Source organism: Perca flavescens, chromosome 19 (genome assembly GCF_004354835.1).
Source record: "Perca flavescens isolate YP-PL-M2 chromosome 19, PFLA_1.0, whole genome shotgun sequence".
NCBI classification, from domain to species: Eukaryota; Metazoa; Chordata; class Actinopteri; order Perciformes; family Percidae; genus Perca; species Perca flavescens.
Genome location: NC_041349.1, coordinates 24,380,365 through 24,398,033, shown reverse-complemented (window position 1 = coordinate 24,398,033; position 17,669 = coordinate 24,380,365). Strand labels below are relative to the sequence as shown.

At 40.0% G+C, this 17,669-nt stretch overlaps 2 protein-coding genes across 7 annotated transcripts; one reads left to right on the top strand and one right to left on the bottom strand.

The window, feature by feature from the left end:
- Window positions 1-583: 583 nt before the first annotated feature.
- LOC114545667 (glyoxal reductase) lies at window positions 584-3,349 on the bottom strand. 2 transcript variants are annotated; one of them, XM_028564098.1, is made up of 6 exons: window positions 3,253-3,349; window positions 2,508-2,820; window positions 1,925-2,070; window positions 1,559-1,698; window positions 1,285-1,443; window positions 584-1,147 (listed from the first exon to the last, which is right to left on the bottom strand). In XM_028564098.1, exons 2-6 carry the CDS (start codon window positions 2,756-2,758, stop codon window positions 968-970), a joined length of 876 nt encoding a protein of 291 aa, XP_028419899.1. In that variant the 5' UTR covers window positions 2,759-2,820; window positions 3,253-3,349; the 3' UTR covers window positions 584-967. The 2 variants fall into 2 exon arrangements, with proteins under 2 accessions (XP_028419899.1, XP_028419898.1); XM_028564097.1 differs by having other exon boundaries at window positions 3,127-3,339.
- A 48-nt stretch (window positions 3,350-3,397) lies between these two features.
- On the top strand, window positions 3,398-11,876 carry majin (membrane anchored junction protein). Of its 5 annotated transcripts, none has more exons than XM_028564100.1 (10): window positions 3,398-3,558; window positions 3,820-3,922; window positions 5,003-5,048; window positions 5,158-5,233; window positions 5,996-6,106; window positions 6,821-6,855; window positions 7,171-7,310; window positions 9,298-9,361; window positions 10,302-10,480; window positions 11,571-11,876. In XM_028564100.1, the coding sequence occupies exons 1-10, from the start codon at window positions 3,531-3,533 to the stop codon at window positions 11,608-11,610; spliced, it is 822 nt and encodes a 273-aa protein (XP_028419901.1). In that variant the 5' UTR covers window positions 3,398-3,530; the 3' UTR covers window positions 11,611-11,876. The 5 variants fall into 5 exon arrangements, with proteins under 5 accessions (XP_028419901.1, XP_028419900.1, XP_028419902.1 ...); XM_028564099.1 differs by having other exon boundaries at window positions 9,295-9,361; XM_028564101.1 differs by having other exon boundaries at window positions 3,399-3,558; window positions 3,815-3,922; window positions 9,295-9,361.
- The last annotated feature ends 5,793 nt before the right edge of the window (window positions 11,877-17,669 follow it).

Below are 17,669 nucleotides of genomic sequence, written 5' to 3'. Positions count from 1 at the left end.
TTACGTATTTTATTTGTAGTGATGTGACAAATAGCTTAAAGTAAAATAAAAAAGTAGGCTGTAGGCTTACCAATTCCAAAGTAGGCATAATGACAAGACAATAAACTACTCTCATATTATTTAAATATAAAGAAAATCTCAGAGCCACAGTGCACACAAAACTGACCGGCGGAAGGAGAAGTAGTTCCTTCCCCTAACCGGATATAATTAGACTTTTCAGGTGACAACAATTTACTTGTGATAACATAAACACTCACTCCAAATTACTGAGTTTAAATATCGATCTTTTTATATGAGAATCGATACTAGAGCAGGAGACGTTGGGATCGTAAATATCGATACTTTAGTATCGATCCGCACATCACTACAAGATGCATTTTCTCTACAGTTGTGAAACTTCTGGTATATGCGGTCTTGAATAAATCATTTTTAAGTTGTGTTTAAAGTGGAGTCTCTTGTGTAACTGCAAAATTATTCAGTAAACAGGACACTTTAAAAAAAAAAAAATCATAATTTTTCATTGCAATTTTCTGTCACAATTGATAGAAAATTTAAATGAGAAAGCATAAGCACAAATGCCATATTATTACTTTGTAAGAGTATTATTAAAGAACAGTATGAGGAAACAAAGAATATGGAACTGGTCTTAAAATGTTGGCACATTAAATACATTTTTGGTCCGTAGGAACACACCTATAAGTGCAGCATGAAAAGCCTCTCTGTGTTTCATGGCGTATCAGTCACAATAAACAGACCAACTTATGGGCCAATGTTGTCCAAAATGTTACTTGAACTCTCAGATACCTCAGTGCATACATTTACCTAAATCAATACGTTCACCCAGTGAATTTGTAAGGTAACTTTCTAGTGGTGGTTTCCCACCACTGCATCACTACCAGTCAGAGAAAAAGAACAGCAGCATTAAAGAGGCATCATGGAAGATAATGGGTATTCCACTAGTGGCCCATTAAGCCACTTCTGATGAATCCCAACAGTACTTGTGCCCACAGTCCAAAGCTGACAGTCTGTCCATGTCTGTGTCACTCAGTGTGAAGTCAAAAAGTCTGGCATTGTCCTTTATTCTGTCTGGATTTGAAGATTTGGGGAGCACTGGGACGCCCTGCTGCACAGCCCAGCGCAACAGGACCTGGAGGGGAACAAAAGACCTGAAGGTTTTCCAAGTGTTTGTGCTTAAACCATTATTTATTATTGAACACAAGGAAGGTAATAGTCACAGACTGGCCAAAAAGACCTTGAATCAAGATGCTTTGTATGTGCGTTTACCTGTGCAGGTGTGCGTTCACAGTTCTTTGCCACCTCCATCACCACAGGATCAGTGACCAGCTCTCCTTTCCCTAAGGAGGAGTACGCTTGGAAACACACTCCATACTCCTCACACACACTCCTCAGCTCCGTCTGGCACAGCCTCGGGTGAAACTCTACCTGAAGAAACAAACAAAAACACTGTCAGCATTGGCTCTTTCTAAAACTGAGTGCATTTGTGTTCCATTATGTAGATTATAGGTTATCCATCCTCCTTCACTCTCTTGCTTTCTACCTGTAGCACCGCAGGAGGAACTTTGCAGCTCTGTATCAGTTCTCTCATGTGTGCTGGTGTGTAGTTGGACACTCCTATGGCCTTCAGCTTCCCCTGGGCATGCAGCTCCTCCAGGGTGACCCAAGTCTGAGCTCGGTTGCCTGGAATCAAATATTAATCAGGACCTCATCGTGACTCATCAGTGGTACTCAAGTACAACTACATTGTGGAGGAGGAAGGTGAGAAGACAGCTTGAAAACATTTGATACACCTGGCCAGAGCAAATACTTCCTTCAAATGCTTTACATTTATTTTTTACATACAGTTATGTTGCCAGTGATATTATGGTACGTCAAGGAAAATGTCAACTTAATCTGAATTCTTTACCTGGGTTGCGTTGGTCAGCCACTACCAGACCCTGTGTGCCAGGCCAGTGGATCAGGTACAGGTCAATGTAACCCAAGTCCAGCTGAGCCAGGCTGCGGAGGGCTCCTTCCATGGCTCTCTCACCCTGATCCTTGGGGCCCAGCTTACTGCAGGGATAAGGGAGGAAGGGTTGATTAGAAATGTACTGTGGGCCTTTGAGATTCAAACATCACTGCGTTTCAGTGCCTCCATTTGGTCTCTTATAAGACACTTATGTGAGCAGGACAGAAAAGCCAGTATAGGCATGCATTTTTATATTTTACTCAGCTACAACAATCAACTAAATAAAAACATTTGAAATAAAATTTGAAGGATATTTAGTTTCATATTCCAGCTGTATTTAATATGCATGTTCATAAAATCCCTGCAACAAAGGATTCTGCTTTATATACTATAATACATCAAAGGTCACTTATTTACTCAAATGCTGTGCTCTTTTGGAAGGCATACAAGCCTTACATTTATTTAACTGACACTTTTATCCAAAGCGACTTACAGTAAGTGCATTCAACTATGTGGATTGGATACAGCCCATATACATCACCTGGTTATGAATACATCCTCTCTGCTTAAGCCATGTTTGGGCAGGAGCTGCTTCAGGGCTCGGCCCAGGTCAGCTTCATTCCGGTAGACGGCTGCACTGTCAAAGGCCCGATAACCAGCAACCAGCGCTGCGTCCACAGCCCGGTAGACATCTTCAGAAGCCACCAACTTGTAGGTCCCCAAACCCAGGAGGGGCATCTGAACCCCCGTATTTAGGAGGACAGTAGAGGTAGTGGAGGAGGAGGAAGACATCTGATCTGATAGGGACTTTTTTATTTTTTGTACCCTGTTTGGACTAGTTGATCTACCAAACACTGTAAAAGAGGGACAGAAAGAAATCAATGAGATATTTTGTGAGTAGTCAATGTTGTATATATCGGGACTGGTATTAGGTGGAGAACCGGACAGGTTACACGGATTTCTATAAGTTTTCTTTCCATGGCCCTTTCCCACCAGTTTTATTACAGAGGAAGGGTGATGTCATGTAGCAAATGAGCATCAATGATGCTAAAATTATGCAGTGTTAAGACCGTTGAAACGACAGTCGCTGTAAGTACAGTACAACGCAGTGTTAAGACGCTGGGACGTCACAATGCAACTTTACTATATTCCCATCTCACCTTTTAGGCGTTTTCAGCTGGATTTAAGGGAGAGGCATAAATAGGCAACGACCTGTCGCGTCACGTTACTTTAAAAAAAAAAAAAAAAAAAAGCCAAGAGTTAAAAAAGGGAAAACATAACATCACCTCTAACTTCTTCAGAAGAAAGTCATGTTGTTAAAAACTAGCTAGTCCTTCCTGCTCCTTCCTGCAACACCTGGTCAGCTGACAGTCATGTGACAGGTTTTCAACGTCACCGACACCGCTGATTGGACGAATATCTGGCTAATCAAAGAAGACCAAGCGAACGGAAGGCGGGAATTCGTCCTGTCCGGCGATTCAGCCATTTGATTGACGGTCACTGTTTTAACTGTTGATAACCTGCTGGAGGGTGAAGTTAGCTTGCTGGACGACCTCCCAATTCCATGCTCGTAATTTCCTCTAGGCATTACGGTAATTTGAAGAGAGCGCCAGTGAGAGAACATTTCTATGGAGAAAACCAAGAATTTCTGGCAGTTTTCACATGAGTAAAAAGGGACTTAATTGCATTACATCTGGAATTTGGTAGCTTGCTAGGTAGCTAAATCAATTCCGAATTTTCAGTGATGTTGACATGTATTCTGTATGTTGTTTGCCCTCAGAATATACAGTCCATCAATTAATAAATTATTCTGTTTATTTTCTGTTTTTTTTTCCCAAACTATATAAGGTCAGCCATGCCACTGCAGGCCTTCTCCTTCCCTTGCCCTGAAACTCGATTCTTCAAAGCAGGTAGTTTTATCTACAAGTTCAAGATCAGAGGAGGCAGCAGCTTCAGGCAAGACAGACGTTGTTCTTTACATCTTCACAGCCTCGTCTTTATACTTAATATCTATTTTTCCTCATATGGTCTCTCTTTTGGTGAAAGTAGTAAGTTAAGTAAAATATGAAAGCAAGACAAGACAGTTGACAAATCCAAGACAGGCTTAGCCTGAAGCGGAGCCAAAACAAAGAGAAGACAGTGACAGCATCCCAAAACAAAGCTTGGGATAGGGTTTAGTGAAAGTAATATTTTGTAGATTAGCTCTAATTGCACACCTTGGTAATCTTTCTCCAAATCGGAATAAGCATACGTCAACACACCAGTGGAAATTATTTCATAATCAACAGTGAAATTCAATTTTACCTGTGGCTAAGCCCGAGACCATTCAGAATGCAAGTCCACCAAGCTCCAAACATAGCTTGAGGAAAAGGAAAACTATTTTAAGACCAAACTTGAAACAGAGACTAGCTTACTATTAGAGCAACTACAGATTCGAGTAATTATTTTTCTTGAAAGTAGAGCAAAACAGCACAAGCTCAAAATCCATACGCAAAACATATACCAGCAAGAGAAAGATCAATGTTGCATCCTCTCTTGGCTCCTTCCATGCTTCCCTTCCCTTTTCCTCCTCAAGATTAATTTCTGCTAAGCATTGCAAAGTGTTCTTTATCTTCAATCTCAAAAGCAGTTGAGGAGATGAAACAATCTTTTTTCTCCATTTTAGGTTCATTCTCTAAAAACAATACAGCCTACTATAATGGCTACTGTTATACGTTCTGATGTGTGCTACCTAAGTTTGTCTCGACATTTTTGTCAAAGTTTGATCTGTCTGCCTTTATAACATCATAGAATAAGAGTCTTAACTAATCCTGGAATGCCTAAAGCCAAAGAAGCCTTTTCATTTAAACCATACCTTATATTTTTTGCACTCAAGGCTCAGCAGCATTCCAGCGATATATCTTCTCTTTGACATTTGTACTCAGTACAGTCAAAGCCTTTTAAGGCATGTACTTTACCAAAACTTGAACTGCTAATACTGTATAACAACATATTGTAATAATAATTAATATTCTTTCAAATGACATATTTCATCAGAGGAGAGAAAACTATGGGAGGGAACTGCCTTAATCAGGAACTGGAGGTAATTACGGATACTGCTCGCCTACTTAGTCATCATTCACTTCCCAACATTTGCTGTGTTCTATTGCTTGTTCTCTCTTTACGTCTCTTATTTTCTCTTGTGTTTTCAGGAAATTATCAGAACTGTTCTTGGCAACCTGGACAGTCTCCAACCCTTCTCTAGCTCCCACTTCATTGTCTTCCCTTGTATCTTTTACATCAGTTTATTTATCCATCAGTGTATTTATCTGTTATTTGTCTGTTAGCTTTCTACATATCCCCATCTCCATATCAATGCTGTATACATCTCCAGCACACTTCCAGCCTTTGATACTGTGATGCTGGATTGATAACTGAACAGGCCTACCCGGCACGGGCCCAGGGGGTCAGGGAGGGGTCCTCCTGACTCTCAAAGAGACCATAAATGACTGAAAATATACACAAAACAACCAAAGAACATACACATAAGGACTATAAAGAGACCCAAAATTACTATAAAGATTAGCAAAATGACTAAAAATAGATGTGAAACAATCCCAGAGATGCAAAGTGACTACAAAGAGACACAAAACAACCACAAAGAGATGCAAAATGACCAAAAATAAATGAAAAACATTACAAAGGGACGCAAATTGACTAACTCCTTGAGGTGTCTTCTTCCTGTCTAAACAGGGTGGGTGGTCACTTACATGTCGGTGAGATTTTGGTTGCAGTAACAGGGAATAAGACGAAGTGGGGACCCACAGACATGACGGTCACAAATAATATTCAGTGTTGAGATCACTATAGTGCATGCTTATGCATTAGTGGATGGTGCTGTAGCAGTTTTGTACATTATCTTTAAATCACTATACTGCAAAGCACAGAGCAAAGAACACAGCTCCTGATAGCTACTGATCCTCTACTTGTACCCAATTATGATGCCAGTTCACTAGAAGTTCACTGTATTTTATTAACTGTAACTACCAGATAAGAAGAGGCGAGAGGGAGCGTCTAAGGTCATGTGCAAACATGGTGAGAGGAATCTGAGAGCCTACCCGTTTACTTTTATCCTCTACCTGGAGAAAAACATGCAGAATGGTGAGGATGAACACACATGAGGAAAAAACACTCACAGCTTATTAAGTTGTATTCCCAAAATACATCCCGTACTTGCAAGGCATTACATGTAATCAGCACAAAGAAATGCAAGAAATGCTTGTACTCATCAGGAAAGAGATAAAGTTCAACAGTAACAGTGATCTATATACTGTAGTAGTTACGGTAACAGATTTGTTCTATGAAAGCAGACAGAGTCATGCAGAAGGGCTGTATTGGCTCTATTGACATGTTTACCGTTGTCACGGTATGCCGTGGATTGAAAATTGTCAGTTATTGTACATTTGCTTATCTACAGTATTGTTTTTATAAGGGAGACTTTTTGCACATACTTCCATTAAGAAAATAGTTTTAAGTTTCAATTATAATAAAGCCTTTGTACACCCCCCAAAAAACACTAGCGTTTTTATTTTCTTTTAAGGTTCATTGTAACTGATAAAAATAATAACAACTGTGTAATACGTGATACCGTGATTTTTTTTCGGAAAACTCACTTTCCAATGTGGGTTCCCAGTGGGTTTTTCTGTGTAAAAGACTGGCCGGGGGCATAAATAAAATAAAAAATAAATCTTGTTAGCAAGCACTGGCTGTGTGATAAAGAACAGAGATTGTGAATCTCAGTACAGTATTGTACACAAACAGACACACAAAATACTATTCAGGCATGTTGATGTCTCTCATGTATTTATCTTGCAGAGGAAGCAAAGCAAGCAGAGGAGAAGTTGAGCTCAGTGAGTTGTTTGGTTACTGTTCTGTCTGTACTGTTCCACAAAACATAGTAAGAGTACTGCTTAGAGTGTTACTATCAAACTGTCAAATATGGAATATGCGTAGTGTTACTGAAAGGACAGAGAGATACAGTATAGTGTACCCAATATTTTGACATCCGTTGTGTGTACTATACTATATACAGTATGTCCGGAGTTGTATGTTACAATATAACACTGCAACACAAAAACACCTTTGTTGGATTGTTTTATATTAAATGAGATGGTGTCCACCCTGTGTCATGTATCATGTACAGTACACTACTGCATGTTTTCTAGGAGAAATATGTGGCACAGCAGTTCCCCACTGTTTCTGAGCCCCAGTCAAAGCGCCATAAAAGCGATTCACCACTAGAGGAGGCCATACTAAAGCGCTTAATCAAGGACATGGAGGCTGAAGGCAAGGTTTCTGTGGTTGGGTGAGTGCTCTCTTTACTACTGTAAGTAAGTAAGTAAAGTTTATTTGTATAGCACCTTTCACAGATAAAAATCACAAAGTGCTTCACAATAAAATGAAATACAACACAAGAAGTCACAATACAAGCAAATTGAAATACAAATAGAAAACATAACAACCATAAAACCCACTCGACTAAGTAAAAGCCTGCTTGAATAGCAGAGTCAGCTGCTTTTTAAAAGATTCGACAGAATTCACACAACGTAGTGAGAAAGTAGGCCTTATCTGCAACCTTAAGCTTAATTTACATTTACAAAAATGGTCACATAGGCTCCATGTGAATGAACTTTGTGATTATGATATTAAAAGTGTGTGTGTGTGTGTGTGTGTGTGTGTGTGTGTGTGTGTGTGTGTGTGTGTGTGTGTGTGTGTGTGTGTGTGTGTGTGGCGCTATCCACAGCCTACTGTATATTTTACCAAAACCTTTATACTTAACTTATACTTAAGGTAGTTGTTGATAACCCATTCTCTCTTCAAGGGTTTGGTGAGCTCGATGGGGTTTTAAGCACAAAATCGCCCAACCGTTGACTTCAAGGCACCTTACTCTAAACCTAACCATAATCATAACCATAACCATTACCTAATCGACTTCAAGGCACCTAACCCTAACCTTAAACCTAACCATAACCATTGCCTAATCCTAGTGCCTTCCAGGCAGCGCTGCCTGGAAGGAGAAGTTGGGGTTTAAAACACTGATAAACGTTTGGTGATATGAAAATGCATACCATTAGACAATATACATTTGTGACAGTAGAAATACAACAGGCCTTATTGACTACATCATGGATTACAGTGTGCTGTGATGTATATTTATAAATATAATATAGTATATTTTCATTGCTTATTGTCTTTATCCCTCTTAAGCGTGAACAGTATGTATTGTTTTGAGGGCGGTGATGTGGATAAAGTGCCAATGAAGATGTAAAATCACTTAGATATCTATTCTGACAACTGCCCTGTTTCACACTCACACACACACACACACGCTCCACTGATTCTTGCCGTTATTAACAGACAAGAGGCGAACGGGCGCCACCTCAATCACACTGACAGTCAGATCAGTGGGGCGAAAATTGTGATTTAAAAGATGACACACACACACACACACACACACTTACACACACACCCCACCTAGTTTGTATTTAACTTACATAAACAGAATTGTCTCCTAGTTTTGAACTTGAGGAACACACTCTGTGTAAACATCCTGGAAGCAGCAGGGCCTCAAGCATCATTACCAGTTCACAGGAAATCAAGTTTCATTAAGCAATTCTTATTGAATTATATTCACCACATTGACCATTACACTTACATGTCCTTACACAAGGTGCTACACCAGTATAGCACACATTTCAGAGGCTTCCTACATAGAGTACTGCCTCATCAATGATGGCATTCATCGGAGCGTGTGAGTGTGTGTGTGTCTACATGATGCCCTGGGGAGACAGATGGTTTGTTTCTGTGTTAAACCTGCTAGAAAAATGGGAACAGAAAAGAATGAGATTGTCAGTGAGCCAATGAACAATCACACTCAGGGGCATCTAACTCCAACATTGTCTGGCAATGCGAGACTAACCAACATGTAACTCACGGCCTTCGGAGGCATGATACCCACCAATTTAAATAAAAAGCACTGACATTAACAGACAAGCATTGATATTCATTGTATCAACAGACCTTATTCTGTATATATTACATTGTATTTTCTCTGTGTATTATTATAAATGAAATGCCAGATGAATTTAGACACAAACCTTAATGGCAGAAACTGAAATTGAAGAATGATTAGGACTGTATGTATGTTATTCTTTACATTAAAGTAAAAAGGGTTCCTCATGGATTTGACTTAATAAATTGTCTAGTTTAATGTGGCAATCATCAGTAAAACAGTAATTGATCTGTTATTAATGTAAGAAAAAAACAAATTGGTTGTGTCCAACTTTCAGCAGGCTCCCTCTGTATTGTCCACATGCAGAGAGAGAGGTGAAAGAAGATCCAGGACATGCTGACAAGGTGATCAGTTCAGTCTTTTACTCATCACATGTAACTGCCTCACTGATTTGTCACTCTCCTAAAAGTCAAATAAAGAAGTCAGTCATTTCAGCCCACAGTTTGGAATTAATTGATTCCAAAAATTCGTCTTCCAATTTTAGTCTCATATTACCCTTTCATTTCCTCTCTACCACATAGATAAACACACTTGTAGCATCATTGTCTGTACTGTAGCCCGAGGCTAACATTAGCGCAGACAGGTAGGATAACAAGTGTGATTAAGGTTATGGCATTACATCAGGCACAGAGTGTACTTGTTTCTGGTGATGTGCTTCAGATTGATTAGCAACAAAGTCCCAAAATTACCCTCCGCCCAGCTCCATTCTTGTTCACAGCCTTTCATCTCATCTGATCCGGGGATTTTTGATTTTTTTTTACACCTGTCCACTCTTTTCTCCTCACATTTGTTTCACGTGGGAAAAAAATGATTTGAACTAATTATGTCAGCCCGTTGAGTTATTCATTTTCGGAGAAGCAAGTGTTCTGAGACAGTACACGCGTATCAAGCTTTCCATTCTAACAATGCAGTTTACTGTTAATGATAACCGTGGCAGATTTATGACTCAAATTCGTGCTAACCTACAGACAGAAGTATACGAACTTTCATTAGCATATGTTATCAACTCCATGAGTTGGTTGAAAACTCTGTCTCCGCCCCGGCAGGAGTTTTTAATGTTTTTGGCTAACTCATGAAAATGAGAAACTTGCAAAGAAATCTTAGATATTCATTGGAGGGCTAAATATAGCATAGCATAGGCCTAAATAATAATCATGCTAACTCAACAGTAAAGCTTACTGGATCCCAGGAGCTAGCAAATGGTCAATTCAATTAAATCTGCATTATTTTATATTCTGTTCTATTTTTCATATAATTTTAATTTCTTCTAATCCTCATCCACAGAAAGGTTCCAAGGGGTTTGACGAACCCAAGCAGAAATCAGGTGTCAACACATTCAGAGGAAGTTGGACTGCAGGTGAAGTGCATCCTGGGACAATACAGAACATGGGAGAGGAGGAGAGTGATGAGAAGGAAGAAAATGCAGACTCTTGGGCACCAGGGATTTTGACTCGATTGGCCAGGTTGGTATGACAGCACCTTCAATCTGAGCAGCCACATCAAGAGTAAACAGTATTTCATTAGCATGCTACAAGCTAAAACTGAAAAATTAACCCTACAGCAGATCATTGAATTGGCACGCAGTAAGGGTAAAGGCCCTGACACACTAACCCGATAATCAGCCATCGGACAGTCTGGTGAGGTCAGACTCTGTTTGGTATGTTCCGTGCCATCGTCAAAAGGATGGGGCCGTTGGCCTTCATTTTGGCCGACCTGACATGCTCGGTCGGAAGGCGGGCACTGCCGGCAGTCGGACCCAAATGACAAATCTGATTGGTGGAGTGCTAACCCGGAAATGAGGAGCGGGATTAGCATGACTAACGCCTCTCAAAATCTGACGAAAATCTTTTAAATTGACCTTTGTCGATCTGAAATGAAGACAGATTCAGCAACTGCACGGCCTATTTCTCGCTTAAAATGTTTTCAGAAACACGTTTCAGTGAACTATTTTAGTACAATATGAGATCTATTCTGAACAAGCCGCCATGACATACTGGCTTTGAATTTCCGGAGAAACCAGACCAACGTGACGCGTTCGTCCAATCAGCTGCCATCGGCATCGCTTTGGTGTGTTCCGAGGCACTTTTTTTTGGCCAACTCGGGGAGGCAGTCAGTCCGACGGCCTTTTCTGCCGAAGGTCGGTTGGCCGTCCGGTTGGTTGGTGTGTCACCTGCTTTAGATTCAAACCTGTGGAGTTGATTGTGATGTCTTATTCGTACATTGGATTGACTTTTACACCCACAGGAGAAACAAGAGCTAATTGGTGCTGTACATCTGAAAGAAAAAAGTTGACAAAGATGAAAACGGATTGGGGAAATCCAGCTATTATAAGCACATAAATTACAATATTCCTGTGAGATGTCTGTCGAGACAAGCTGAGAACGCCAGATGTCCTCAGGCACACAAGAGACTGACAAAAGGATCTCCACATTGACAGAGCACGCCAAACAATCTAGCAAATGTAGTCTTTTCATGGTCATAATGATGTGCAGTAGCAGCTGCATTAATCACACGTGCAGTTTGTTAACTTTCTCTGTCCCTCTTTCTTTGCAGCCATATCTTCCCCTTCTCCTTGTTCTTCAGGGACCCCTGAGGGCCGTGGTAGAGAGACAGGAGATGTTACTGGTTCCAGCAGTGGAAACTCACTGGGGTTTGTTTGGCGATCAAAAAGGTTTTCAGATTTTCTTAATTTTTCACAAATAGTATTTCGTTAACCTGTTGGTTTTCTTTTTCCTTCATGCTCCATTGATCATCTTCGATATCAGTGTCATTATATTTTTCCATTTTGCTGAGATTTCTCCTCTTTATGTTGTACCTCTTTGTTGATACCATGAGCAAATAAATACAGTTTGGTTACTTCTTTGTTTCCATTGGTTGTTTTTTTTTTTTTTTTTTGATTTTATGTTGTTTTATATTGCTCTATTATGGATGGAGACTGCTATTAGCTTGCCTCACGTTGTTTTGTTTTTTTATAGCATCACCTGTAATAACTGGATCCTCTATTTTTACTTTTATTATATAGTTCTCTTTTTTACCACGGAATCAGACTCTGCATCATCTCTGCGACTTCATCAGATTTTTCCCTTCCTCTAAATCCAACAAAACAGCAGTGTGTCTTTCATTTCTCAGTTTCCTATCTTAAATTCTGCTACATTTAACTTTCCTTTCATGATCTGTGACCCCATCTGCATTTGATTTATTTTGTTTTATTAAATTCAGTTTCCAGTTAAGAGAGCTCCTTTTCTTTGTCTACACACTGCTTTAATCCTGATTTTTCTGTTTTACTGTAATGCAGTTTTTATTTAATTTGTTATGTAACATGTGAATATAGAGAAACCAGTGCAATCCAAATGGTTACATCTTTCCTGGGTGCGCAGACAAATGAATTCACAATAACACATTCCGAGGCTTTATTCTGCTAAATGTTGTAGACAATGCCGGCTCTTTCTCAGTATTTCCACTGCCGTGTGTGTGTGTGTGTGTGTGTGTGTGTGTGTGTGTGTGTGTGTGTGTGTGTGTGTGTGTGTGTGTGTGTGTGTGTGTGTGTGTGTGTGTGTGTGTGTGTGTGTGTGTGTGTCATAAGTGCACACCTTGAGCTTCAGTGAGTATCACCTTGTGGAAACTCCACTTTCCTCCTGTCATTCTAAATTAGCTAAGTGTTCTGTGTGTGTGTGTGTGTGTGTGTGTGTGTGTGTGTGTGTGTGTGTGTTTGTTATGTCTTATAGGAAATATCAGATGAGTATATATATATATATATAGGGGTAAATGGGTCAACTGGACTGAAACATCTTAGAAACAGGAAAACTTTGCCTAATCCTTTCCTTATATTGTCATAGCGCCCAGGATAACACACACATAATCTTACACTCACATCTACTTACACACTTTGACCACACACACAATATCCTGTCAGACATAATCATGCACACACATCATACACTGCTGTACAGACACACACAAACATCATACATTTCATTCACACACAGACACACACACACACACACACACACCAAGATTAAAATAACAGGGCAGAAGTGGAAGCGGACACATTAATGATATTATAGTTATTCAAGACGCCACAGTTTCCACGGCAGCCGAGAGCGACGGGGCCACTGAGCGATACAAACATCAGTCACCCCGCTGAGTCACACTGAAGAAATGTGTGTGTGTGTGTGTGTGTGTGTGTGTGTGTGTGTGTGTTTTAACTAAGAGTCTCCAGTTTAACAAAGTTCATTTACATCTAATTCTCTCTCCTGATGAGGTGCTGTAGGCCGCTTCGATTTATAGTGTGTGTGTGTGTGTGTGTGTCTCTCTCTCTCTCTCTCTCTCTCTCTCTCTCTCTCTCTCTCTCTGGTTGGCATGGAATCAGAAGAAACACACTGCAACTTACAGTCAACACACTAATAGTTTTGTGTGTTTGTGTGTGTGTAGGTGGGGGGTTTAGGTGATGATGTCACACATTCCGTTTTCCATTGACATAACTAGATTGGGAATGTTTGGGATAGAGGGGCCATAAGATGATAATTGTGTTTTCCTTAGAAGGTGTGTGTGAGTGTGAGAATGGGAGTGAGTGTGCAGCACTGGGAGCCATAGCATCTATCCTGAATCAGTAATTACACAATTGCATTACAACCTGTTTTGATGTAGAATAGTTCTGCTATAACGTCTGAGAGGTCAAAAAAATATTATTTTCTCTCCATCTATGGTTTTTATTGTGGGGCAGAAAGAATGTGTAAAGGATAAGGTTGGTGTTCTATATTTTCTTAGTGTCAGCAAATCTTATTAAAAGTTCAAAACCAAAAATTCATTAGTACTATACATACTTTCTCAAAACTTTACCAAATATATCTTTTTACTTATTTATTTTTCAAAAAAGGCAAATTTCCTGAAACATTAGGCCACTGCAGTTTTTTTGCAAATGTTACTAAAGTGGATTTGTTGGGAACTATTTTCAGCAGTGGATTAATACACATTAGGCTCTCTTGAGTTTTTACAGCAGCAGAGTGTATGTGGAATTGACTCACACTGCAGTTTGTGTTTATTGATATGTTGGACAACAATAGAGCTCTGTGGCACAGAGGAATAAAATATATATCAACCTTTGGCTGCAAAGGCAATCTTATTAAGTGAAAGAAATTAATTGTATGTTTTGTCGTTTTAATGCGATTTGTTGACAATAGGTCTTTGTCTGTAATTCTCTTTGGTTTGGTTTTCTTAAAAAAAAAAAAAAAAAAAAGTGAACAATTCTGCCAACACAGTTACATAAATCCATCCTTTTCCCAGAGCAAATCAAGTTGATTTTTCCTTGATGCTAATGCGGGACATACCTTATTCCTGCTCATTTCTAGAAAATCATCTACAACAAGTTTATATCTTTTGGAAACAGAAATATTCTTATTGCACTTACCGATGTTTTCCCCCTAAGAAACTGAGTTTTTAGGACTTTTTTTGCAGTGGAGAAATTTTAAAGGCATCAACCAGGTCCTATTGTTTCCTGAATGAAGTACTCATTCAGCCTCCAGCTGAACTGCTGTTGTAAAGCATACAACATACAATGAAATGATGATTTTTGCATCTGGGATCCAAACAAAGTATATATTAAGTTAAAAGAAAATGTGACGTCCCGGGTTCACCTCCCGCTACTGTTTTGTGACCGTGATTTTATCATATTGCGAGGTCCTTGACTTCTTGAATAAATTCTCCTGGGCAGTTTATCAAGCTCCGTCAAAGACAAAGATGGCTTTTTAAAGTCAGGTCGTTTATTTTTATGGCCTTATATCAGTGGGCTATAGTGTCTCAGTGGGCTTTATAGACACACAACGGCAATGATTCCCAACCCAGCCCAAATTCTCTAGGGAGACATGGAAAAAAAAACTCATTGAAAAACCAAAAACACTGAAGTAACCTCAGGAGATGCAGATTCTTGCTCTTCCAGTAAGTAATACATTTGTTCCTTCACCCTGAAACCCAGTTTCTTGTGGACACCCACCACAAGAGAAAAAAGGACATCCATTTTGGGTCTTTGGCAAAACCTTTAAAGTCATCTGTGGTCTGATCTGGCAGTTGGTGACCTTTGTGACATGTCACCAAAGTGTCCAGAAACTGCTGCAAATGTCCAACAAATAATCTAAGAGTCTATTAAAAGAATGTCTTTACCCGCTGTAGTTTGGATCGGGCTGTTGCTAAGATGGTTTCCTCTGTTCAAGACGAGAAGCAGAGCCAGGCGTTCCCCACAATATACCCATCATGTGCCACACACACACACACACACACACACACACACACACAGTGGACCCAAAGCCACAATATCTTCTGACCCGACCCTGCCCTTCCTCCTGCAGCCACAAATGGAAAACCCAGACAGACTTTGTGCGTGTGTGTGAGGTCTTCCATTCAGTTTATTTATTAGTTCACTGTATCAACTGGCAGCTAAGGCCTAGAATATTATTTCTTTGTGTGATTTTGCGTGCGTGCATACAAGTGCGCTTTTCTTGTGTGTAGCCTGTGTGTGCATCTCTATGCATGCGTGTGTGGTAAAGCTGTGTGTGTTCTTACTATTGTGGTGGTGCGTTGATGGAAAACCTATCTAGTTTTCCTCTGTGTCACAGCAGCGGTCCCCCTAAAGGTTGAGAACAGACAGGGGGGAGGGGGGAGGGACAGAGAGACACTAACACACTCCAGGAGAGAAGACGTTAAAGAAAGACGCAATTTTTATATTTCTTTTAGATCATTTCACTCTATGTGGGCAGGTAGAAGGAGTGGAGAAGAAAGAGGGACCTGTGGACAAGGAAAAAAAAAAAAAAAGATTCACACACACTCAGCTGTCTAATTGTGGGTGTGTCCAGAGCTATACGTGCCTTCGCTCTTACCTGTCTTACTTATATATCCCTGCATGAGGCTCAGAACAGACACACACACTCTCACACACCTGTCAGTGGACACACCTGCTCTGCACTCCAGAAGCTGCACTCTCTGCCCTGCGTCCTCAGGTAAGACTGAGCTCCTTTTTACACCTGGAATGGAATTTAGTGCATCATGTTGGTGGAATAGACCTTTAAATCCTGTGCTTGTTCTGTGACATGTAGGCTGTGGTCCTGAGCTTGTTGCTTTCTTATAGATTTTATTTATTTATTTTTTTAAGTGAAGAGAATTCTATGCTACAAATCAGATTAAGTTGTAAATATGGGAGAAATAACACCATAACCCTTCCATATACTATGTATTTACATTCTTATTCTGCAGACATTTTACTTATGTATGTTCATGGTAATATATATATTGCCACATGCAACCACACACACAAGTGCTCATATTAGGAACATTTAGCCTGCTTGTTCTTGAAAGATGCGAAAGTTTTTCTGTAAAAGGCGGGTTTTATTTTGAAACTCATCACTACTCAGGTGGCTTTTATTTTCATGACAACAAGCATTTTTTGCAAAACCCAGCATTATTATTTAGATAATAGACTCAATATACCATTTTTCATAGAATATGCTGGAACATTACATGCTTTGAGTCCGTGGTATTTTTAGAATGTATGTTTTCCTGTCGTTAAGGCTGTCGCCATTTTACCCTAGCACAGATAATGCACAATGAGTTGTGACGCTATTTAAAAAAAAAAACTATTAAATGAAACCCTATTGGCATTGTTCATTATTGAGTAGAATTAGTAGTGGTTTCAGATTGCAAAGCAATTGATTGCACATGTGTGTAATGATGCAGATGGTCCCAATTTTATAGTTATAAAGTGTTTTTATAGGTATATTTATAGTATATAGTGTTAAATAAAATTGTCTACTGCAACTTCTAGGTCAGCACCTGGTCTGAACTGAATAGTTCAAACAATGTCAGTTAAATTTAAGAGAATCAAAGATACTTTAGGTGAAATATTTCCACCTCCCACTTTGCAAATGTCTGTATATCATGTTCAACCTTCCTTCCTGCAGTATTCAGTTTGCAGTCTTTTCAGTTCTGAAGGTAGTTTTTTTTTATTATTATTGTGAGTAGATTTGAGGGTGGGCAGTCTGTCCACTTTGTGTCATCAATTCCTTCCACGCACACATTTTAAATGATCCTTAAAGGCAGAACTTCTAACATGGTTTTGACGAGGTTTTAGTTTGTACGGGATATTTTTAAAAGATCTTTTCTAGGGTATATATTCTTTAGGCTGTATTGGTGGTCTTGAACACCAGCCCTCCCACTATCACTTCCCACAGCGGGGTGTAGCGTATTACAACCCACTTTCCTTAAAGACAAACCTTCAGGCGTGGAAACCCCACAGAAGAGGAAAAAGCCGGGCATTTCCCCTGCCCCGCCAGTTGACACGGGGTTAATGGCCTCACACACTCAGTCCTGACCCGTTAATTTGCCGGTACCAGCAACGTTAATGGCGTCCCCCAGGGCCATTCCACCATCACCATAGAGGCAATTCCCAACGCTCCAGTCAGGGGGGAAGCGGAGTTGGAAAGAGCTGCCATTTTACAGGGCAAGGGTCAGCATCACCAAATTCCCAGGAAAACATGACTTTATTGTTTATACACGTGTTACGGTGTGTGTGTGTGTGTGTGTGTGTGTGTGTGTGTGTGTGTGTGTGTGTGTGTGTGTGTGTGTGTGTGTGTGGTTGGGGGGGAGGGGGCGTGAGCATGTGCATGC